The sequence below is a fragment of the Chrysemys picta genome, chromosome 5 (assembly GCF_011386835.1).
Source record: "Chrysemys picta bellii isolate R12L10 chromosome 5, ASM1138683v2, whole genome shotgun sequence".
NCBI classification, from domain to species: Eukaryota; Metazoa; Chordata; order Testudines; family Emydidae; genus Chrysemys; species Chrysemys picta.
The window spans coordinates 56743400-56762151 of record NC_088795.1 but is presented as its reverse complement, the minus strand read 5'-3'; the positions used below and the strand labels follow the sequence as shown (position 1 = coordinate 56762151).

At 39.0% G+C, this 18752-nt stretch overlaps 1 protein-coding gene across 1 annotated transcript in view; it reads left to right on the top strand.

The window, feature by feature from the left end:
- SLC10A7 (solute carrier family 10 member 7) overlaps window positions 1–18752 on the top strand; it is a 197330-nt gene that overhangs the window by 148076 nt on the left and 30502 nt on the right. The window contains exons 8-10 of the mRNA XM_005284277.4: window positions 10515–10680; window positions 14596–14647; window positions 16082–16155. Of these exons, the coding sequence (XP_005284334.1) occupies window positions 10515–10680; window positions 14596–14647; window positions 16082–16155 (292 nt within the window). The remainder of the gene's footprint in view (window positions 1–10514; window positions 10681–14595; window positions 14648–16081; window positions 16156–18752) is intronic.

The following is an 18752-nucleotide window of genomic DNA, read 5'->3' as shown; positions in this document are numbered from 1 at the left end:
TTAAGGTTTGGCAATAATAAAAGCAAATGAAAACAGGGCCTTATAGTGGAAAGCGTTGTGCAACCTTAACTATAAGGGCCATTTACTGCCCAAGAAGCAGTAACATCCCATGTGGACACTCCTACAGCAAAGCAAAAGTCCCAGAGTTCAGCTTCCTGTGTTACTTCTTGAAAGGGTAGTATGCCAAGCCACACTCCGGGGCTTCAAGTGTACTGTAGCAGTGTCCACTACATTATGGGTCATTGCTGCGTGGCAAGCTGGTGTACTCTAGATTCACACCCAGGCTTGCTGCACAGTAACTTGCCATGTAGACACCTATAACAGTAAATCATTTTACTGAATTTTAAGACTAGCATATAGTACACCTTAAAAGGTTCTAGGAAAGTATTCTTGTTTGATAGAAGAAGTTAAGGAGTTAAGAAGAAGGACTCGATGAATACTGATCCCCTGCCATGTGACACAGGTATAACTTTTTGTAACTCTGACCATATCACATGACAGAGGAAAGGAAGTAGGCCCCAATTCAGGGAAGTATATAAGCACATACTTAACTTTAAGCATGACAATCAAACCATTGAAGTCTATTAGACTGCTGGATTGCTTTAGAGTCAAGCAGATACATAAATGCTTTTATGAATTGGGGCCATAAAGAGAAACCTCTTACCAGCATTCCTGTGTCACGCCTTTATTATATGTTGTTAGAATTAAACTAAATCTTTGGTAAAAACGGAGCAAGCAAAATTTCATGTATTCTTCAGTCCTGCAGGGACTAAGGCAGAAAACTGAAAGAGAGGATTGCAATATTCCAATGTGCTTGGAAGCAAGTGGTATTTCAGCAAAACTAAATAGGGTGAAATCCTCCACAGCATTACATGTGGGAAGCCCAGAGACATTTTGGTAGGAGTCCTTAGAGGACTGCAAAGTGCTAGACAACGTCATTAACATTTTCAAAAATACTTTGATCCATGCACAAATATTACTCAGGAGAGATGCATTGTATTACAAGAACTGTCAGGTGAGATGACATACCCCGATATCAATTAATCAAGGTTTTGTCAGACCAAAGAGGGGAGCAAGTTCCATAGATGAAGGCTCTCCATTGGGAATGCCCTATCTTTAGCCCTAAAATATTCAGACTGAGGACTGTTAGCAGCTTTAGTGACTGATGTTAACTGAGAGAGTGCATAGGGAGAGATGCAGTCTTAGGTAGCCACGACCAAAAACATATTTAGTAAGATTTTATAGCTCCATACCAACACCTTGAATTGCACACAGAAATCAACAGGAAATCAGTGCTAAGTGGAATGCATCAGAAATTTTCTGATGGAGCATTTTTCCATTGGAAAATGCTGATTCATCAACATTGAAGTGTTGTGTGTGAGTGTGACTATATCACCAGGTTTGTTTGCAATGGAACTGCCTGCCAAGCAGGTTTCTGCTGGAAACCAGCCTGGTTTCCTGCCAGCTCTCCTGCTGGGCTTCGAAACGCCTTCCCCCTCAGCAGACCAGAGTATGTCTACACAGCTCATGGAAGAAAGTTCCCAGACTGAGTTGAGAGACTCAGGTTAGCAGGGCTCATGCCAGCACTCTAAAAATAGCAGTGTAGGCAGCGCCTTGACGTTGCAGCTTAGGCTGGAGCTCGGGCTCTGAAGCCCAACCTCCTCCTTAGGCTTCAGAGCCAAAGTCCTAGCTTGAGCTGCAATTTTAGTAAAGCTTTTAATACTGTCTCGCATGATCTTCTCATAAACAAACTGGGGAATGCAACCTGGATGGAGCTACTATAAGGTGGACACAAAACTGGTTGGAAAACCGTTTCCAAAGAGTAGTTATCAGTGGTTCACAGTCATGCTGGAAGAGCATAACAAGTGGGGTCCCGCTGGGATCAGTTCTGGGTCTCCTGCTGTTCAATATCTTCATAAATGATTTAGATAATGGCATAGAGAGTACATTTATAAAGTTTGCGGATGATACCAAGCTGGGAGGGGTTGCAAGTGCTTTGGAAGATTAAATTTCAAAATGATCTGGACAAACTGAAGAAATGGTCTGAAGTAAATAGGATGAAATTCAAATGCAAAGCACTCCATTTAGGAAGGAACAATCAGTTGCACACATACAAAATGGGAAATGACTGCCTCGGAAATACTGTGGAAAGGGATTTGGGGGTCATAGTGGACCATAAGCTAAATATGAATCAACAGTGTGACACTTGCAAAAAAAAAACTAAACATCATTCTGGGATGTATTAGTAGGAGTGTTGTAAGTAAGACACGAGAAGTAATTCTTCTGCTCTACTCCACGCTGATTAGGCCTCAACTGGAGTATTGTGTCCAGTTCTGGGTGCTACATTTCAGGAAAGATGTGGACAAATTGGAGAAAGTCCAGAGAAGGGCGACAAAATGATTAAAGGTCTAGAAAACATGACCTATGAGGGAAGATGGAAAAAATTGGGTTTGTTTCGTCTGGAAAAGAGAAGACTGAGAGGGGACATGATAACAGTTTTCTAGTACATAAAAGGTTGTTACAAGGAGGAGGGAGAAGAAATGTTCTTCTTAACCTCTGAGGATAGGACAAGAAGCAATGAGCTTAAATTGCAGCAAGGGAGGTTTAGGTTGAACATTAGGAAAAAATTCCTAACTGTCAGGGTGGGTAAGCACTGGAATAAATTGCCTAGGGAGGTTGTGGAATCTCCGTCATTGGGGACCTTTAAGAGCAGGTTAAACAAACACCTGTCAGGGATGGTCTAGATAATATAGTGCTGCCATGAGTGCAGGGAACTGGGCTAGATGACCTTTTGAGTTCCCTTCCAGTCCTATGATTCAAGGCACTGTCCACACAGCGATATTAAAGCACTAGCATAAGCCCCACTAAGCCAAATCTGTCAACCTGGGCTGGGAGGCTTGCTGCCGCGGGCTGTGTAGACGTGCTCCCAGGACTTCAGGTGGTCTGCCCCTGAATTGGTGCTTCCAGGATCCCTGAGTTGCCCGACTCCTTGCCTGGCAGGGAAGCATTGGAAATATTTTGAAAAGGTCAAAATGAAATGTCATGTTGACTTTTTGTAAATAACATTTTGGAATTCCTGTGGGGCAGGAGATTTTGACATTTCATTTTTCGTTCTGTTTAGAAACAATTTTTTTTTATTTTGGAATTTCCTGTGGAACAGGAATTCTAGTTTCTGGTCAGCTCTAATGCTAACTAATCAAGCACCCTTATAATGCACTAACTGTACTGTAACTTTCAAATGTATTTTCAAATGAAAAATGACTGTAATCCAGTCTGGAGGTCAAAGGAATGCATAACTGTGGGCAGTGAAGGCACTGAAAAGTAGTCACAGATAATCATTTGGTGCACTGTGCAGTCTTAAGTGCACAAATTGGAAGCCTTTTGAAAGTTTGGGCCATAGTGTACATGGGTTAACAAACAAGAGGCTCACTAAATAACTACTTATTTTAAATAGTGTCTTGAAGTTGTTATATATTCTGGTCAATATAGCATAGTGTTGTACTGCATTTGATCTGATTATTGAAGGTTGCTATTCATGAACTACATTGACATGTCAGGGTAAATTTTGCCTTCATTACAGTAGGTGGTAAATACTTTTACACAGCCAAGTAGAGTTTAGATCAATCCCTAAGCAGTTTCATCTTGTCTTTCAGATTGGGGAGTTTGGCCAAAGATCATTGTTTCTTTGTTAGTTCCTTTTTTTTTTTCTTCCAAAAGTGACAGATAACAGAAACAACTGCTGCTGCAATACTTCCTTTCCCCATTCTGCAGATCTTCTCCTTTCTTTACACCTAAGTGCTTATGACAGACTTTTATTTTATGTTTTTATATTAAAGAGTGATTTATGATTAAATGTTAATGAAATAGAATTTTCACTGTGCTTTCATTATATTCTACTAGTTTGAACATTTTTCAAAGCAGCACACCAAAACCCACTGTTTTCTATGAATAAATAATAAAAAGCATGTCTGTACATTATCATTCATGCATTCTCCAGTTGCCCCATCAGTGATTTCTCTGCCAGTATAAAGTGGGCACTTCATATTAAACAGAACTTAACTAAAGCTAAAATTCATGTTATGATTCCAGCAGTTCTTTTCCTCAAATCTATATATTGTGGTTAGTTGTGTAAGTGCCATAATGTTTCATGGAATCTAGTCAACCAAAAAGATCTGTGATAGTCTACAAGTGGAGGATTTTGGATCTGTCTTCTGCATCCTTGTTCAGACTGTTCAACAGGAGCTTTGCCAACATTTAGAACGTGTATTTGTAAACAAAATTTTAAAAGGATGCTGCATTGATACATGAGCTTCCAAAGGAACTGAAAATAGAAATCTTAGCAGTAAAATTTTGACTATGAATATTTTTAAGGAACAACCTATAATGGTAAGGAAGTGGTATACTGTAGTTAGTGAAGAGAGGTACAAAACATATGGGATGAAATTTGTAAATTAAATGTAATCTAATTTTAAAATGGTTTAAAATTAAAAATAAACCAAAGGTTAGAGAAACTTTCATCTAAAAGAACACTTTATCAGGTAGATTATATTTGTGACTTAAATCCACATGGAAGTGGCCTTACTTTTTATAACCAAACTTCAGGTGAATTGCAGGAATGAGGAGTGATGTTCTGGGAGATCAACACTACTGAAAAGTAGTTGCAGAAAATTAAGATGACAGATTAACAGGATTCAGACCATTATTCACTTTTTTATGACACTTAACTTTAACAAGTAACAGAACAAATTCTCCACAGAAATGCAAACAAAGTAAGAACAAATATATACTTACCCATAAAATGTCATAGGTGTATTTGTATATATTGTTGTTGAATGCTGTTGTTTTTTAATTTTATGAAAATAGCCGTTTTAAATTACTCAAAATGTTAGTAGGTAATTTTTAAAGTGAGTTCCATATGACCCAAACTACATGGAAAATAGAATCTTGGCTTACTTTGAGAGAGTTTCTGAGCGAGAGCTAATGCATGAAAGTAAATTGATTCACACACTTTAAATCACTTTTATATTATCCAGTAAGGTGGAGATTAAAAAAAAAAAAAGCCAGAGCCTGGTAAACATTTTCTCCTCAGATTAAAAGAAGGAAGCAGTTAGTATTTCTCTTCATCCATTTTTAGGACAGGACATTAAATCAGAATTTGAGCTCTCTACTAAAGGACAAGTGACTCAACTGACATTTTTTTAAATTCTACAGGCTGCAAGAATATGAGTGAATTGGTATACAGTACTGAGGGTGGGCAAGGCTGTGACCCTCATAGTAATATACACAAAAACCTGCTATAAAGACAAAGATTCTGACCCTGTAAAGAGATCTGCTCAGGGTCCCATTGAAATGAATGGAACTCTGCACTGAAGTAAGGGCCCATCTATGTGGATTAAAGTTGCAAACAAAAATACTAAAATAATGGGGAAAGGGTCTAGATCCCATTTTGTGTGCGTGTGTGTGCTGCGCTGCATATGTACTCTCATTTCCATCTGCTCCCCTTCTTGGTCCCTACACTCCTTACAAATCCAGTTTATTATCTGCTCCCTCTCTGAACTTGGTGCCTTCATTGATGTAGTCCTCAGTATTTGTTTCTCTTCCCAATCTTGTTGCCATCACCTTGTAAGGCAGGGGTAACCAACCTGTGGCTCCAGAGCCACATTCGGCTCTTCAGAAGTTAATATGCAGCTCCTTGTATAAGCACCGACTCAGGGGCTGGAGCTACAGGTGCCAACTTTCCAGTGTGCCGGGGTTGCTCACTGCTCAACCCCTGGCTCTGCCACAGGCCCTGCCCCCATTCCACCCCTTCCTGCCCCCTCCTCTGAGCCGTCATGCCCTCACTCCTCTCCCTCCCCCTCAGAGCCTCCTGCACGCCAGAAAAGAGCTGATCAGGAGGTGCAGGGGGGGGGCGGGAGGCGCTGATTGGCAGGGCTGCCAATGGGTGGGTTGCACTGGGGGTGGGGGTGAGCTGATGGGTTGCTGATGTATTACTATGGCTCTTTGGCAATGTACATTGGTAAATTCTGGCTCCTTCTCAGGCTCAGGTTGGCCACCCCTATTGTAAGGGAAGGTGTGGTGAGATTATTGGACCGTTATGCAATTTTTTTTTATGCTTCACTTTGAAGAGAGAGCTTTTGAAGGCAAAGTGTAATACAAAGTTATGGTGCTATTTGTTTTTATGATTATTAATTATATTGAATAATGGTTCTACTGAGACAAAATGGAGAATTAGGAATCCTAAATTTAAAAGAGAGAGAAAGTGAGTGAGAGGAAAAATCAGCTACTGGATTTGGGGCTAACAATGATCCAATATTGTTTGGTAAGGCACAAGGGAATAATGACTCATACTCTCAGTTGAGGGGTTAAAGTTGATGCATTTTAGAAGGTTTAAAGGAAGATATATTGTTAAAACTATCTTCTTTAAAAGATTAAATCAATCCCAGAACACTGGGTATAAATAGAAGGTACATTCTGCTTTGTGTGATGTTGTAACTGCTGAACCATTTGTTATATGATTATACAACCATTTTCCCAGTTTCTTTTATTTTATTAGGGTTTAAACATCTTAAAGTTATAGATATATGTACTTTTTAATGATGCCTATTGTACAATTTTTTCCTATGGTATTACAAATGTCAAGGAAGGCTCCATTTCTATATAGTGTGAAAAAATACTATATCTAATTAACTTCAATTAATAACAAACAGTAATGGGCCACATAAATCATTCCTGAATAAGACAGTTATTCATGTATTAACTTGTATGTCCTCCATGGGGCGCAAGGAGTCTAGCTGCATTTCACTAACAGATCTCACTAAATATATGGTATAACTATAAAGAACTGCTAATCAGAATAAAAAATATAAACTCCCCATATGTGATGGATTTCTTCTGCCATTTCAAAGTATTAACTTGCAATAGGCATGCAGTGTTTACATGAGGTATTGCACTGAGTGCTTTTCCTGCTGGCGAATATTAAGGAGCAGCACCTGAACATATGTCCTGACTCACAGAAGTAGGTTACCTCTTAACCCATCAGGGTATAAGGGATGTGGGGTAGCTGTCTAAAGAGAGGATCTAGGGTGTGGGCCAAACAGTCTAGAACGAGAAATCCTAGGAGTTGTCAAGCGTGAGGAAAGATTTCTATTGAAATGTATTGTTATTGTTAATTTCTGTGTTAACAAAACTGAACCCTAGGAAGTTCTAGTATGTGGGACTGTGTTTTAGAGTAAATTGGGAAAGACACCAGCTCACAGAACTTTTAGTGGCTTTAAACCACTAACTAGAGGTAGTATGAGGGCTAAAGCCGTGCAGCTTGTTTTGTTATCGTCTAATTTTTCAGTAGATTCTTCAGCAACATTCACATTGTGCTTTTTAATATTTTTAAGTAGGCAGTTTGCATATTTAATATCACAAAAGCCACAAGTTTTGCTGTATGTGTGTGGGAGAGAGAGAGAGTCCTGCTCTTTGGGTTTGGAGTTAAATCTTCACAGCCCCTCACATCTGATATGGTTACTGGCCCGTGAGCCAATCCTGTTCACATAAGTGGTTCCACAGTGTTACTGGCAGGAGTAAGGGTTGCAGGATCAAGACCAGCATCTCCTCTGAGACTGCCACTGCCATCTCTTGTAGGGATCCTAGGATACTTTGCAGTGTGGAGTATGTTTTCTTTAAGGTTTGGGAAGTTACTTGGCCAATCATTTTCTTGTGAAAAGGAAGGGATGTGAGAACTCTCTGCCTGCAAGAAAGCCGAGCGATTTTATGTTCCACAATGGGACTTGGTTTTCAAACATCCCTGCCCCTTTTTCCTTTAACAAGATGCTGCCTTTAAGATTTTTAGTTGTGGGGAATTTTCCTTTAATATGGAGAAGTGGGATTTACCTCTACAAAGCTCTGTCCTTTCCACTTCTTTCCATCAACATGGTTGTCTAGGCCACTTATTTTTGGATGTCATTGCTTCACATTTCCGTTCCAGGCTGTAAGCTCATCTGTCCATGAGAATATCTGCTCAGACACTTCCTTGACTTTATTGTCCTGCCTCTGAAATCATCAGTGAGGTGCAGGTGGCCAGTGATGTTGATGTCTGAATCTGCTGATCTTAGTGTAGGCCAAGGCTTGAAGAAATCTCTGTTGTCTTTGTTATTAGACGTTTTCTTTCTCAATATTTTAACGTAGGTTTCGGTTTACTTTCAGAATTCTTTATTTAAACAATTCAACACACATAGATCACAGCATTTTTTTCAACCCATCTTAGATTTTCTGCCTGTAAAGCACTATCACCATCAATCTGCCAGGTTTGCTGGCTGGCTCCACTGCTCTTGTTCGTTTTGGGGGTGGTTATTATTTTGGTCAAAATCTTTAAAAATATATATTTTTTTAATCCTGCAGGGTTTTAGGCTTTAAGTGAGGCTTCAAAAATTGAGTTTACTAATTCAGAGCCCTTAAAAACACACTCTTGTACTGAAAATAGACACATTGGAGAACACGAATAAATAGTAAATACTGTATATGAGTTTTTGGTCTAATGGAAGTCTTTGAAGTGAGCTCTCCTGTGGAAAATCTATCAGAGTTTTTGCCGACCCCTTAGTGACTAAGTATATAACTTACCTTTTTCAGTATTTCCTCTTATCACAGTCCAGGTCCAGGTCAGAGTTATCCAATTCAAATAGCATGTATGTGGTCTTCAGTAGCTTTTCTTTTTCCCCAAAAAATGAACACTTATCTTAGGGAAAAGGAAGGGAAACTTGTGTATTCCTTTTGCAAGGGCTCATGTTAAAGGCCAAAGACCTTGCCTCTGCATATTGGGTTCCAGGACTGGAAAGACTGGGATACTTTCGACTTGATCTGTTTCACAATGTATACACAATACAGTTTCATTAAAATTTTCTTTCTCATGTCCATCAGCTTCAGAAGAATGGTCATCCCTATACAGTAGCTTTAAAAGGATTTGATAACAAGACTTCTGTATGTCCTAGCATTAAGATCCTCTTCAGCAGCTCCAAAACATAGCCATTTATTGGGCTGTGTTCCCTCTTTTACATCTGACAGGCATAAAATTCAAAGTTTGTGAGTTGTGAGTAGGTCTTAAGAACATTTTATCATATGGTTTCCCAGAAGTCTTCTCTTTTATGTCAACAGAAATTTTAGAAATATCTTGAGGTGTCAGTATTTAATTAGCTTCAGCATTCCTACACTCCACTTTCAAAATTCTTAACATATGTCCTACATGTAATTGATCAAATTTACTTTCCAAAGCCACTAGATAGGGAGTTTTTATAGGACTTTCCTTACTAAGAGATCTTAAGCACTCTGTGAAGGCAGTGATAGGGACTGACAGAACTAAGAATAATCCACCAGCCTTGGCAGCTTGCTTGTGAAAAGGACCTGTGCTGCTGCATTGATTTTGATCTTGAATACCTCTAAAATGTTCTGTATTAAGTCAATAATGGTGATGTTTATTAATGGTATTGCAGTAGGGAGATAACATAATACTTTTAGCACCTTATCATTGCAATGCCCCATGAGCTTGCATTATTATTTCTAAAAGAACATGGTAACAGACTGTAGGGAGATCTCATGAGAAATCAGGTAATACAGTATGATTGCTGAAAAATTAACACAAGTCATGGCTGTATGATTCTTTAAAGTTTTTCAAGCCATATAAAATAAAGCAAAAAATAAAAGGAGTTCACCAGGCAGAGCTCAGATAGATATGTTGTCTCTACTGATGCTCAGTCCAATTTGACATAATTTTAAAATTTAAGTTACTTTCACTTTTAAACTTGTCTCTAAAACAAAATCTTGCAAAACAATTTCAGATTCAATTTCCTGAAAGTAGAAAAGTTACACTAAGCACTGTAGGTTTGTTCATTTTCATGTGTTAATTCTGGTATTCTAAAAGCATGCAAATGGCATTTGTCTTTAGATTTACAAAAACTAGATATTCAGAGTTTGAATTATTTAAACTCCCACAATACATGCACTTTTGCTTTTCAAGCATGAGTTATAATTTAATTAAAAACTTCTGGTGCATCGCTAGCTATTTAAATATTAAAATGTTCCATGGATCACTTTCGATTATCTACCGTCATGAAATTCCTGAAGATGTCAGATTTTTAAGATTCCCAAAGTTGCACTTGGAATTGTCTGTTGATGCAAAGGGGACTGTGATAATTACATACATCCATTAGTATCAGCAGAGGAGATAAACTTTGGGGAGGCTTAATGGGCATGTCTCAGTGACAGCTAGCAAAGAACATTTGGCATGATTAAGGATGGATTTGAATGTACTTGAAAATATACTCTCATTATGGATGCCCAGTGGAAGTTGCACTACAAATGTTAAATTCCCCAGAAGAAGAGTTGTGTGGCAGAGAAGCTTTGAAATCCACTGTGGCCGTCATCCGAATTATTCTCTTCTCTTTATGTCTTTCCGCTGTCAGATTCATTTTGTGATGCCCAACTTGCTCCCTGCATCTTTGAAAAGAGGCAACCTGTTGATTTCTGTGTTACAGATTGTCCGAAGACGCATCAAGGATTGGCTTGAGAGGAAGAAACCTCCATTTGGTGCTATCAGCAGCTGTGTGCTCCTGATGATCATCTATACAACGTTCTGTGACACTTTCTCCAATCCAAATATTGACCTTGATAAATTTAGCTTGATTATAATAGTGTTCATAAGTAAGTTCTGTCTTAAAGTATCCCTTTTATCACTTGTTAGTCTCTCGTGTGCAATGAACAGCGTGTACCGGAAAGAAAAAAGAAGGAAATATATTTAACTGCCATGGGGCTAGATTTTGTATTTTTAATGCATCTTGCAAGCAAGATAGATTAGAAAAATTCCTAGAGGCTGCATACTTTTAGGATGTTAAGTAATAAAAGTATGAACCCTGTTATTATATACACTTGAGATTGCTCAAAGTAGCATTTCCTTTTTAAAGTAATAAGTTTTCAAATATCAGTGTCCATCCTGTTCAAGTTGTATCTATTAAAGGGCAGTTCATGTTTTGATTTGGCACTCCTCACTGAAAGTGTAGATTCCAGTTGGAGCTATTATTGACAGAAAATTATGTTAATAGCTTATAAAAAGCTGATTTTTACCCTCCCTACTGTATTATAAATCTTGGAAATATTGGGATTTTTTACATGATGCTCCATTTTCTGTGGTTGAAGTAATTTGTTAGAAAGTACATTTTAGATGACCTTTAATTTATTCATCAGATTTAAATAATATATTTAAGAGAACAGTGTCCTGGTATCCATCAGTTAAAAATACATTACACGATCATTAAGAACCAAAACAGCAGAATCCCCTATCACCTCCCCACATGTTATTTAATTATTAATTTTTAATAGTTCATGCAGACTAAGGTCTGCATTGTCTTTCTTTAGCAGAGGCTCCCTGGGAGTGGAAATTTGCCCTGAGCACAAAGTATTCACTGTCCCACTCCACCAGGGGAGCTGTAGTCAGCTAGTGTAACCCTAAAAGTGGGCAGCACTGCTTGGGAAAGGCATGTGGCCCAGACTCCAAAGGAGTTCACTGACTCAGGATTCCTTTGCTGACAGGGCTCCTCTGGAGTCCTGAATGCAGCTTAAAAGCTGCCCTCCCCTGTCAGAACTCCCAGTATCACCTGCCTTCCCAATAGGCATAATCTGCTCCCCCCTCCCCACCCCTACCTTACTCCACACAGATACAGCAGCTCATATTAGTGTAGGGGGGTGTAACTTGGATCTCCCAATACCAGCATGGTAGATCAAATCCTGTTTAATATAAAACCATTGAATTTCAGGAAACCACTGAGTTGCCTTTTAGTATATAGGTGTCCTTGATACAGTGAGTGAAATCCTCTCCCTATTGAAGTCAATAGAAGGTTTGCCATTTACTACATTCCATCTTGCATCCTTGGTTGCAAAATTGTATATGCTCTTCAGATAGTCTGTCACCTGACATACAAAAAGGAAATAATATTTTTCACTTGTTCGAAGTAAACAGAAAAAAATCACACCTATAAAGGAATTAATAATTACATATCTTGTCTTTGTGTTTTAAAACACTCAATTCATAAAAAGTTCATCACTTAATTGAATAATGTTTGAATTTGGTAAAAACAGCTGAGTTTGCTGTGGGATTTTTAAATAAATCCTTATCTAATCTGTGTAGATTTTATAGCTCTCATGGCACTACTTTTGTAAGGCTGGGTTTTGCACCCCCTGTCCCACAGTGTTCACCCAGCTGTGGCTGTTTTCCAGTGGTGGATAATCTGTGGAGCACTTTCAGATGAAAACCACTATAAACACGTAAAATATTTCTTGCAGTATTTGTTGCCAATGCAACATGATAAAATGCTTGTGTAATTGATAGTAAACTGCAGAATTGACATTGTAAGGTGAGAACAAATAAAAAGAGTATACTTCTGGTTAGCTTTTTCAAAATTGCTAAGAAGGAAATATAAAACCAAAAAGAATTCAGATGAAGGGTATGCTTACCAAGAGGAATATTCTCCCCGATGATGTGCTTGTAATTTCCATGCACAAATCTGTGCAAATAGAGGGGAAAAACATAAATTCTCAGTTAAAATGTAAAGAAAGTAAAAGAGGAACTTTGAATAAAAGACACTCATGTTACTCTGACAGTATAACGACTGATGTGAGAAACAGGCAAAGCCGCTTTGCAAACTATGCTTTTTGGGACTGTTCATGCAGTCCAGTGGCTTCCATTGCTTTTCTTGTCATTTACAGTAGTGTTCTGAAAGATTGGTCTGTTTGTGCCACATTCAGGATAAAGAACAACTTCCAGAATAACATTGTGTTTCTTGAAATTGTGAAAATCATCCAACTTCATTTATTTTTTTGCCTGTTCTATATTTAGTCAGTTCCAATGTGCGTAACTAAAATTCCTTAGCAAAGACATTAATGTATGCCTTGACACTTATAGATCTATAATTTGCTAAAGATAAAGCATGTCTTTATTTCTAAAATATTTAGAAAGTTGAAAAATAAGGAAAGTCTGTACTACTTCATTGGAGTCATTGGCTATGTGCCATGTTATTTCAATGGCGAATTTGGCCTGAGATTTTTAAGAGGAAAGTATATTTATTATTCTCCAGATTACTGTTTTAAGGTAACTTGTATGTTAATATTCTCACCTCAGTAAAGTATGCATTGGTAGCAACATAGCATTGGTAGCAACATTGGTGTTTATTTCTATATAGCTATTACAGAAAGGATGCTTTTTCTGTGCATGTTAAATTAATGCATTTATGCCAAAGAAAAATGATTTACAATTCAGTAACAATGGATTGAGTCCTTAGTTTATGAATTAAAATACCAAATGAAATGTGAGGCAAAAATTTTAGTGTGCCCAGCACAGGAAATTCTCATAATAAATGGAAAATTTCATTGATAGTTAAGAGATTATTTCGGTCTTGGTTTAATGTGTCATACCAACAGTATTGCCCAGTTATAAATTGGAGCCAAACTGTTGCCTTACCTTACCTTGTACTATGAGACACATTAGCGTCATGGTCATCACATACCCAGGCTCTGCACCAGATTTCTAGTAAATGTAAAATGCATCCTCCTTCTTCTAAAAGTTCTCTGCAAATCCTAGTCTTATGTTTCACTTTCCCTATTCTCCCCACAGGGGGTTGCTGCAGTCCCACATTGAGGTGGATACACTCAATCAGCCTGTGTGATCACACATATCATTCAGTTTCTTCAAATGTCATATAGCCAGCCTGATTCCCACACACATGCTGAAATGTCTGGGAAGGCCACTTGTCAGTAGCCTTTCCATAATGCCCCATTTTTTATATAGCATTTGGGTGGGATGTGGTCTCAGATTCCATGCTTGGCACGTAGACATTAAGTAAGGTAGCTGAGAGGATGGTTCCCCTCAAGACTCTCAAAAATGTCCACACCTGTAAAGTTCTGCTATGCTCAACAACTGCTGAGGGTTTTAGGCCGTGTGCGCTGCTAGGAACTGGCTTTTTTCCAATAGGAATGCAAACATATATATAAAGAGTCTCATAACTCCTGTTAACAATTATGGAAAATACAAGCATTTCATCAAGAGGGCAGAATACACCAGAGTGTGTGCATGTTTGTGTCTGCAGTATTCACACTTACACATGATTTTTGCAATCTGTTAAGCAGAGATCTATTTGGCACCTAAAGTATGTCAGAAGATTGCACTATGTCATCACTCCTATAAAGCAGTACTCTGAAAATGGATGCATGGCATTCACCAGTCAACTTCTCTGTCAATGAGACATAATGTCAAGAAGTACCTTATTCAGGGGCAGTGCTTCCGCAAGTGCTGCCATAACCATAGTAATCGCACTTGCTATAGAAATGCTTCCTCAGACGTGGTGATGTCCATTGCTCCTTCCAAAATAATTGTCCTTTCTGCAAGTCTTTACAAGCCCACACATTTGGCTGAATCAAATTTCTCTGAGTGTTTTGGCCCATCCATAAGCATCAGGTGTGTATCTTTTCATCCTTTATGCAGGTTTAAAAGGTATGTACACAGTACAGTGGTTTATGTGAAATTTATTTTTACCATGTAAACTTACATTTAACTTGTTTCTCTTTCAGTATTTTTTGTTCAGCTGAGCTTCATGCTTTTAACTTTCCTCTTTTCTACAAGGTAAGTGGATTAGAATGTTTTGAGCAGACGTACAGTATAGAGTGTGTATATCTATTTATGCATACATTTAGGGGCATGCTTCCAAAACAGGGGTGACTTCATTCTAATACTTGATGCTTTGCTGCATCTCCCCCATTAGCATTGCAGAGCCAACACAGCTGAGAGAGAAAGAGCTGAATTCTATTCCTTCTTGTGCATTTTCTACCGAATGGTTAATCAAGTTCCAATCAATTACTCCTATTGAAGGCAATGGATTTGCCCAGGTGTCACAGATGCGAGTTAGAGCAGCCACAGGCCTGCTCTAAGTTCTGCTGCCTGAAGCAGTCCCTAAGGCACCATTCTGCTGATTGGGGATTGCTAGAGTGCAACATACTCTGGCATTGCCCCCTGCCTAAAACACCCCCTATCTAGGGGGGGAGTGCACGTGGCATAGAGCCAGCTCTGCTAGTTTTATGCCACGAGGGTATTCCCCTGTGAGAGGGGAATCCTAAATGATCCTTTAGGGCAGGGGTCAGCAACCTTTCAGAAGTGGTGTGCCGAGTCTTCATTTATTCACTCTGATTTAAGGTTTCGCGTGTCAGTAATACATTTTAACATTTTTAGAAGGTCTCTTTCTATAAGTCTATAATATATAACTAAACTATTGTTGTATGTAAAGTAAATATAGTTTTTAAAATGTTTAAGAAGCTTCATTTAAAATTAAATTAAAATGCAGAGCCCCCTGGACCGGTGACCAGGACCCGGGCAGTGTGAGTGCCACTGAAAATCAGCTTGTGTGCCGCCTTTGGCACGCATGCCATAGGTTGCCTACCCCTGCTTTAGGGCATCGTTATGTGCCTTTTGTAATGTTGGCCCTTTCCTGGACCAAGGATCTGGCCCAGTTGTTGAACCCCACAATGCCATTTTTACAGGACCTTGAGTAGGATGCTACTTAAACTGTATAATAAATACATATCTGGAGTTTCAGGAAAAGCTATTTCCCATTTGGATTGAACATATGACCTCTTCTGGGCAATCATGTGCCTCTCTTGGTCACTTTTCCAACCTTCCTGCCTTAATTTTATCCTATAAACCTCAAGCCCAGCTTCTCTCTCAATAGATAGAAATGTATCCTATATCTCTTTACTGTCTGTTGGTCAGTTTTTACAAAGGGGAATTGGCCACTAATGTGATACAGAATGTATGTAGAAGTAACCTTGGGTGGATTTAGGTTGTGGGAATTTATCCATTAGAGAGTTTGCCATAACTGAGAAAAAAATCTGTTTAAATAAAAAAAAAACACACTGCTCTGCATCTTTGGGTAGAATTATTTCTGTCAGTAGAGCTGATCAAAGTGTTATGAATATATGTATGGGTACTTAAAGTGGTACATTTGATCAAAGATGTTTTAAGCAGATTTTTGCTAAAAGAGATTATTAAAACTTTCTTTTCTAGGAATAATTCTGGTTTCACACCAGCAGACACAGTGGCTATCATTTTTTGTTCCACACATAAATCCCTCACCCTGGGTAAGTCATTATAAGAGATCAAGTTTAGCTTTTCAGTGCAATCACAGTAATTCGCTTTGTTGGAAAAAGTTGTTAAATCAAAGTTGTAGTTGTTTCAGTGTGACAAGTATGTGAATGGCACAGTACTAATATTGGTATATTAATGGTAACATTTTTGCACAGGGTAAATAAATGTTTATTAAAAAGGAGACAGCACAGTTTTTTCAACTGGGAGTTTAGTAGTTGTACTGCAGTGCCATTAATCTGCTCTTATTTTAGAGGGAGCTACTTCATTTTCTACTTGTGATGTTCCCATACCCTAATCCAATATTGATAAAGTTTGAGGTTCATTACTCATAATGTTCTGAGTTATTCCTACACCATCACCCCAGAAGGATATTGTTGCTCAAAACTGCTTAGCATTTGCCGTGCACAAAGCATTTAACATATTCTAAAATAGATCACTAAGGACAGTTCTGTTTTCTGCGTAGTTTTAGCAGCTTAATTGTATTTATCTGAAGTCTTCAATGTCTTTGGACTGTGTGTTTTATTTATTACAATTCAATAGTCAAAAACATTATTGAAGTATTTGTCATTTAAAATTACTTAGTGATAACAAGCATGGTCTGATAGAAACTTACAAAATACAATTAAAATAGTTATGTTTAGAGTGGCATGATAATGCTCCATTCCTGTTCCTGCTCTCTTCTGCTGGTCAGTCAGTGGCAATATTGGTAGCTGTATGTTTTCTCATTTCTTTCCAAAACTGGAAAATGTTTGTTTGATAAAGTACATTATATATAATTGAGTATCAACCTTTCAAGCCAGTAACTATCAAAGATAAAACTTTAGTTATTAAATGGAGTTGGATATATTGGAAGGAATGGTAACCATGATCTTTACCACTGAGTAGCATTTCTACAGTTACATTTTTATATACAGAAAGTATTTATTTTGATTTCTTTTAAACTGCCTGGATACTTTGAATTAATTTTTAATAAAATCAGTTTGCATTGCTCTGAGTACAATTTCAGACAATCTGTAGTACGTATGACTCCTCTTTCATATAAGTATAGCACGGTACGTGTGATTAGCCCAAGTTACCTGCAGACCTAGGGTACAACTGTGACCTAACAGAACAAAGGGCATTGATTTCAACTACCTAAGAATGTGCAATTATTTTATAATTTTTATTTTGTTATGATTTTGTGTGTAGACTGCGCACACTTATAAAACTTCTGTGCAAATAAAATCACTACAGTGGGTGCTTAAGCATGAGAAGCCTCCAGGGAATTGCTTTCACCCAGAAAACATGAGGGATCTGTGTTCCTCTGTCACTAGTTGTTCTCATGCTAAACCCTCCAGCATAGCCCTGCCTGAATCACACACTGCATACACTGAAGTCAGTGCTCCTTCTCTCCATCCTTTTTCCCACTAGCTTGTGACTCAATGCCCTTTTATTATATTTTTATTTTCTCCCTGAAGCTACCTGGTTCCTAGCTCCTAGCAGCTGCTGAATTAAAAGTAACTGCTCTCTAAGGGTATGTCTACACTATGGGATTAATCCGAATGTATATAATTCGAATTTTGGAAACAGATTGTATGAAGTCAAATGTATGCGGCCACACTAAGCACATTAATTCGGCGGTGTGCGTCCATGTACCGGGGCTAGCGTCGATTTCCGGAGCGTTGCACTGTGGGTAGTTATCCCATAGCTATCCCATAGTTCCCGCAGTCTCCCCCGCCCATTGGAATTCTGGGTTGAGATCCCAGTGCCTGATGGGGCAAAAAACATTGTCGCAGGTGGTTCTGGGTACAGCCTCACCCCTCCCTCCATGAAAGGAACGGCAGACAACCATTTTGCGCCTTTTTTCCTGGGTGAACACTGGAGACTCCATACCACGGCAAGCATGGAGCCCGCTCAGCTCAAGACAGCAGTCATTAACATTGTAAACACCTCACGCGTTCTCGTGCAGTTTATGCTAAGCCGGGACCAGAAAAACGAGGAGAGGAGGAGGCGGCGACGGCAGTGCGGCAACAAGAGTGATGAGGACATGGACATGGACACAGAATTCTCTCAAACCATGGGCCCCGGTGCTTTGGAGATCATGTTGTTAATGGGGCAGGTTCTATCCGTGGAACGCCGATTCTGGGCCAGGGACACAAGCACAGACTGGTGGAACCGCATAGTGTTGCAGATGTGGGATGATTCCCAGTGGCTGCGAAACTTTCGTATGCGTAAGGGCACTTTCATGGAACTTTGTGACTTGCTTTCCCCTGCCCTGAAGTGCCAGAATACCAAGATGAGAACAGCCCTCACAGTTGAGAAGCGAGTGGCTATAGCCCTGTTGAAGCTTGCAACGCCAGACAGCTATCGGTCAGTCGGGAATCAATTTGGAGTGGACAAATCTACTGTGGGGGCTGCTGTGATGCAAGTAGCCAAAGCAATCACTGAGCTGCTGCTACGAAAGGTAGTGACTCTGGGAAATATGCAGGTCATAGTGGATGGCTTTGCTGCAATGGGATTCCCTAACTGTGGTGGGACGATAGATGGAACCCATATCCCTATCTTGGCACCGGAGCACCAGGGTACCCAATACATAAACCGCAAGGGGTAC